The following is a 6361-nucleotide window of genomic DNA, read 5'->3' as shown; positions in this document are numbered from 1 at the left end:
AATTTTCGTCGAACGGCTACAGTTACGCAGCTACTTCCCGGCGAAGCGCCCGTGCGATGCTCCTGGTCGGCTGTTTGAGACGTTCGCCGAGAGGAGAGCGTCTGGACGACACGTGGCCGGGTTGCTTAAAGTGATAACGAGACTCTCTGATCGGACACGTCAGCTTCAACTCGTCTACTTCGGCCACCTGTCACTAGATTACCGGGAAAACTTCCTCGACACGCGACTCCCAGGTCGATCCTCGTTGTAGGCGCGCACTTGTACACTATCCACCAGCCGGGCTCGTAGACGGAGAGCTTCTCTCCTCGATGTCGCATCAGAGATCAATACGAGACGCGATCAGCGGGATCGGAGATCCGGCGAAGAACCGTCTGTTTTGCGTTCTCCGAGGAAGAGAGAGTGAGGGGGAGAGAGGGGACGAGGAGATTCACAGCGACGCGCGTCATCGCGAGCGTCAGGCCGATCACTTCCCTCCTCTCCGACGGGTATCCGCGTCGACGAGCGCCGACAGCCCTCGAAACGAGAGCATTATTGTATTCCCCGAAGCGCGATGAAGCGAACGTCAGCCGTCGTCTTCCCCGATCTCATTTCCCGGTCATCGATCGTCCGGCTCATCTTCGCGATCATCCCCGGGGACTCACTGGAGAAGAACGACGCACAGTTCCGTTCACTTCCACTCCTCTCCGAGGCGAAGGCCCCTCTTAATCCAGACGGTGACGAGCCGTCGTCCTCCTGCGGCTTCTTCCCCGAGCGGCCACCAGGTCCGACGTTCGCGGGCCGCTCGTCGCCGGCATACTTCCGAGAGCGAGGACGCACTCGCCGCGCGAGTCACTGCCAGCGAGCGAGCTACTGAGCCGCGAGCGGAACGCGCGGTGCTTCCGACCGGCGAGCGAGTTCAATGTGCGCGGGTCAGGAATCGAAGAGGGAAGTTCGGGACAGGAGGTCAGTCGGGTGAGAGACTGACGCGTGGCTGCCGTGCCGGGGGCGGAGTGGCGTGTTCCTCTTTGGAATACGGCGGGATCCGCGACGAGGCGCACGCCTGCGCCGACTACCGCTCTTCTCCCGTCTCTCTCTCGCCTCCTCCGCCGCGTCCTCTCCCGCTCCCACCTCCTACCGCTCCCCCAGGAACATCGGCGCGGTCCTGCCCCGCGCCGCCCGCTTCCACCGCGCCGACAACAGCGACGACGACGACGACGATGTTCCCATTTCTCTCCGCGAAGGCATCGCCGACTCACTGTTCGCCTCTCCCTCTCTCTCTCTCTCGGTTTCTCGCAAAGCGATGGAGAAGACGGACAGGAGAAAAGAGGATGAAGCGGGGAAGGGAGAGACTGTGTTTATATCTTCTCCAGGATGATGCATCGGTCGAGGGTGCGTGCCTCTCGCAGCCGCGAACACCGCGGATACACCGGTAGCCGGCCGTGAATCCTCTTTCCTGGGCGATTGATAATTCAGAAAATCGACGGCCGGATTGAATAATACATGGGCTGGATTACGAGTGTTTCCCCGGCCAGTCCTGGCGAGCGATAACGGCGAAATGACGGAGCACCCTTCCGCGAACAAAGCGTCGAACGCGCAGCCGGAGAATGTAAGAATCACGCGAAACCGCGATGAATTCGAGGAGACGCGTCATTTCCCGCGTGTCTCGCGGGAAATGCAACGGCGTGAAAAAGCGGCGCGGGGAAAATGAAAAAGTGGGCAGGAGGCAAAATAAGGCCTTTATCTCCGCGAGGACGACGCTCACTGATATTCGCAGGACTCTCTCTCTCTCTCTCTCTGTGCCGGCGTCACTTCTATTTCTCGTACATACCCCACTGTTTTTCTTGCGCCCATCTCCGTGTATCCTTCAGCTTCGCCTCGCCCTCACTGTTTACGTAATGCATACAGCATGCGCCAACCATTAGACCTCCTTTACCGACCAGCTTGAACGGCAGCTGAGGTGTTGACTGCGAAAACGCGCCCAGGACGACGGCATTCGCCGTATTTCCCGTCGCGCAACATTTCGCATTTTCAGCCGCGCCGGCGAGGCAAAACGCGATCGCAATTCGGAAAGCGTTTTTCCCCCGATAGACTCGCGAGGATAAATTCGTTAGACGGTTAATGTCTCTCTTTGCTAACGGAATTCGTTAACCGAGGGGGCAAAGGAGAGCACTCATTGATATTTTCGCATTGCCCTGCGCATTCTTTCGGAGAGATGGAAATGTGTGGGCGGGAGGGGGGGAGGGGGGAGAGGGAGAGAGTAATCCGCAGAGAGGATAAAACAGGACTGTTAACTATCCTTCCGAAAATGCAGCGAAGCGTCATACGCATTCATCGCCCGCCTCGTATCATCCGCAAGTCCTTCCTTCTCTCTCTCTCTCTCTCTCTACCTATTTCCCGCAGTTTATCCGTACACACAGAGCTGCGTAATGCGAGCGGGGTGCGTCGACCGACAGCCCTCTTTCCACGATTTGGGTATATGGGTCTCCGGCGAATGCGTCGGCAGAGCGCGTGTGGATCGATCCTGATAACGATAACGATTTTCACCCGCCCTCCTACCCCCTCCTCTTCCGATCCGGGAAAATGCAGCGGAAGCTAAGGGAGCAAAAATGACGGGAGCTACAAACTGCGACTTGCATGTCGAATTTAATGTTAGTAATAACGATATCGCACAATTGAGAGAGAGAGAGAGAGAGAGAGAGAGAGATAAAGAGAGAAAGAGAGAGAGAGAGAGATAAAGAGAGAAAGAGAGAGAGAGAGGGGAAGACTCCGATAACCAATTTCCTCGGTGAATTTTTCAAAGATAAAATAAAATAAATTGTAGAGGAAAGTTTTATAGAAATAGAATAAAATAAATAAATAAATAACGCGCCAATATATAGGTCTATGACTTTAGATACTATTCCCCGTGTAGAGATCGTATACGTTCGGTCAATACTGAAGACTGACGAGATACAGCATTGATTCAGATATTGAAATATGCATTTTACATTACGATATCGATGTTTTAAATAAGAAAGCGAGAAATGTCAGCAATGTGGCAGCTAAATAGTTCAATAGCAAAAACAATTGCCTGGCGGAAGATCCGAGTTCGATTCTAGTCGAGTTTGCCTCACTCGCGTGTTTTTTAATCTCATATGACATTAAAAGTGAACATCTAAAGATACAAACAAATATCATGGGCCATATTCTGACCCTTTCCTCGGTAATATGATTGTAGTATTATCAATCGTGCAGTAACAATAATCATTACTGGGAATCGGTAATGTCCAGCGTTGCCTGGTCACCGCAACAAGAAGAAAATGTAACAGCGCTAATACTGTCCTAGTATCGGGAGCCGATAATTTTCGATATTTTTGCGATACTGGACGCAGTTACAGTACTATCTTTCGAGTTTCGGCCCATCATCGCCCAAATACCCCGCCCGTATCAAATCAATACCGACATCTGCTACTGTTCATTAAAAAATCTGCACCGAGCCGGTACTTCGAAAGTTCCCTCCTACTTGGGATAACGCATAAAAAAAAAGCGGTAAAAAAAGATTTAAACAGTAAGGAAATTGACAAAGCACAGCCGAGCATTCTTCCGCTGTGCAAGGGAAAACAATCGACCGTGATTAGTCAATTTTCCTACTGCTCAAGTCTCACCACTCGCATTTTTCTACGTGTTACGCTCATACGTGCGCCACACTTTTCTCCCGTGCGCTCTGATTTCCCAAACATTTCCCCGGAGCGGTAGTCGACTCTCGGAAAAGCTTCGAGGGAGCGACGTACGTTCATCCCGGTGTACGCACGTCATTCAGGCCGTCTTACTTTACCTACACGCGATGCATGTTATCTGCGTGTCAACACTCGGTCGACTCTTTCACGATCTAGATATGTAGGTCTTCAGAAGGGAAAGGCGCGAGTACAGAGCCCCGGGTCGACGATGATCCACCTGCCCTCCATCGCGCGCACGAGATACCCAAACAGACAGATACCGAAGATACTAAAGACGGGGAATAAAAAGTCTTTATGCTAACGATTAAAGGGCGCAGATTAAAGACGCGTTTTACGGGCCCGTAAATTCGCGATGACACGCGCGATCTCCGAGATCTCCGAGCCGATCATGAATGATTGAAGGAAAACAAACGTGGCGTTTTTATTTTCTTACGAGGCTTCGGAGTCCTTCCCGGTCGATTCGACGTTGCGGAAATTAAATATGCGTCTTCGGATCGGCGAATCGGTTTAACATGCAAATCTTTCGTGACGTAGCTTCTCCATAACGTGAAGAAATGAACGAACCAAGCGCGTTTTTGGTTGAAGGAAACCGAATTTCCGCTTCTCATAGACGAGTTTGCTTCTTAAGAGCCGAAAATTACCATATCCCTCAGTTAAAACGGCGCTTAGCCCGGTCGACCGTTCATATTCACACTTGGAACTTTTCGTCCGGCAGATTTTCAGGATTTTTTTCTACCGGACGCTATTTCCGACAACCGTCGCTTTTAGTATGGTTTTAACCTGACGTAACCGTTGGCTCTCGAGGCGTCATTGTTCGTCGCCATTGTACTCAACAATCGAAACAAGCTCGGCTGGCCACCGTGAGGGAGGTCGGACTTTCGGAAATTAGTCGGCGAAATAACGTTTCCCCCCCTCTCTCTCTCTCTCTCCCGTGCCCTCCTGGCCTTTCCCGGCGCATTATATCCGCAGGTCGCTGGTTCTCGCGACGAGCGCCACGTCCGACGCACAACTTCTTGGCTGATGGATACAAATGGAAGCGGTAGGTAGGTTCGTAGGTTCGCGATACTGAAACTTATTCGATCCGGCGGCGGCCGTCGAACGAGATTACGCCAAGTTCCGATGAGGCAGCGACGCCGTTGCCGCCGGTAGATAAATCATTTGCTATAACCCGGCGCGCGGGCACAAAGCGAAATAATAAAAGCGCTCCGTCGGCGAGCCGGGCGGGCGTCGTCGGAAGGAAGGAAGGAAGGAAGGCTGGACGGAAGGAAGGAAGGAAGGAAGAACGAAAGGAAGGATGGAAGGAAAGACGGGCCACTCTTATCCTCGTCCCGACGAGGAAAACTCCACAGTTGGATGACATTGGGCTTATATACTATATATATAATCCCGTCTGCGCAGGATGGCGCGAGAGACTTGATCGAACACGGCCCGCCACGTGAAAATATCCAGCTAATCCGCGGCTGTAATCACGTTTCCCGACGGTGAGAGAGCCGCTGTATGTGGGAAAATCATTCGAGAAACACGACGGGTCGCTCGGGAATTTCTTCGCGCGCGCTCGTACCCATTTAGGGATCGTACACACTCGGCCAGTACCTGGAGACCGGTTCGGTAGTGAAATATGGATTTCATGTGATACCAACGCCTTAAATAGGAAAGCGGGAGGTGTCTCACTAACGTGGAACCTGGAGCGGCAAGAGCGCTTGTCTGGTACGCGGAAGATCCGACCTCAACCGAGTCCTGCCTTATTCAGGTGTTTTTCACCTCGAAGGTAAAAGTTTTACATCCGCAGGCACAAACAAGCATCCCTTGTAGCCTCCATAAATGTCATCCTTTCTTCCGCAATACAGTTGCGGTATTAACAATTGTACAATAATCATTATCGGGAATTGGTACAGCCCCGGCATTGCCGGCATAAAACATTTCGTGGGATCTAATTGGAGTTTCTGTCTGATTTTTCCTCCGAAATAACGGTGGATTCTAGTCGGGAAATTAGCATGGCTTCTGCTCAGAAGTGTGATGTTTCAAACATACATAAACATTAAAAATCAAACCCAATTGATTAACCCTCCTAATCCGATATATTCGGTCGAGCCATCATTCGACTCTGGCGATGACAGTTGCTAATAAGCATCGCGGAAAAGAGGCTTCGTCCGGTGTTTGGGATAAGAATAGGATCCCCAATTCGTCGTGGCAACCTTTTAGAACAACTTCGGCTACTCCAATCCGGAATCTATGCTATACGCGAAAAAACCCGGGGAAAATTTCCATGCGGGCGGGAATCGATAATTTTCAATAGTTTAGCAATACTGGGAGTCGGCATGTCGGTTACAGTACTGTCTTTCGAGTCCCATTGCTATGGCGCTATATCGCTGTACCACCCCGAATCCTCCACCGAATCGATACCGGCATCTAGTGTTATTCACTAAAAATCGGTACTGAGCGCAGTACCTCGACGACGGTGATTTCCTACTTAGGACAGTCTCAACGGCGAGATCGACGAGCACACGTGCGGGGTCTCTCATGAAGAGGCGGCCGCGGAGGGGAGAGTAAATCGGCATTTTCTGTTAATGGAGATCGTGAAGCGCGGTCTCCCGTAACGCGCGCGAAGTAGAAGGGATTTCTCCGGCGGTGGCTTTAATGGCGACAGAACGGGGGGGGGGGGGGGG

General features: G+C 51.8%; 1 protein-coding gene across 1 annotated transcript in view; it reads right to left on the bottom strand.

Annotated features, from left to right (window-relative positions):
- Nucleotides 1-1790: 1790 nt before the first annotated feature.
- LOC106748877 (dystrophin-like) overlaps nucleotides 1791-6361 on the bottom strand; it is a 290562-nt gene continuing 285991 nt past the window's right edge. Inside the window, exon 41 of the mRNA XM_014627795.1 lies at nucleotides 1791-1943. Coding sequence (XP_014483281.1) covers nucleotides 1791-1943 — 153 coding nt within the window. The remainder of the gene's footprint in view (nucleotides 1944-6361) is intronic.

Source organism: Dinoponera quadriceps, unplaced genomic scaffold (genome assembly GCF_001313825.1).
Source record: "Dinoponera quadriceps isolate SergipeBrazil2010 unplaced genomic scaffold, ASM131382v1 scaffold2696, whole genome shotgun sequence".
Taxonomy (NCBI): Eukaryota; Metazoa; Arthropoda; class Insecta; order Hymenoptera; family Formicidae; genus Dinoponera; species Dinoponera quadriceps.
This window is presented reverse-complemented; position numbering and strand designations above follow the sequence as displayed.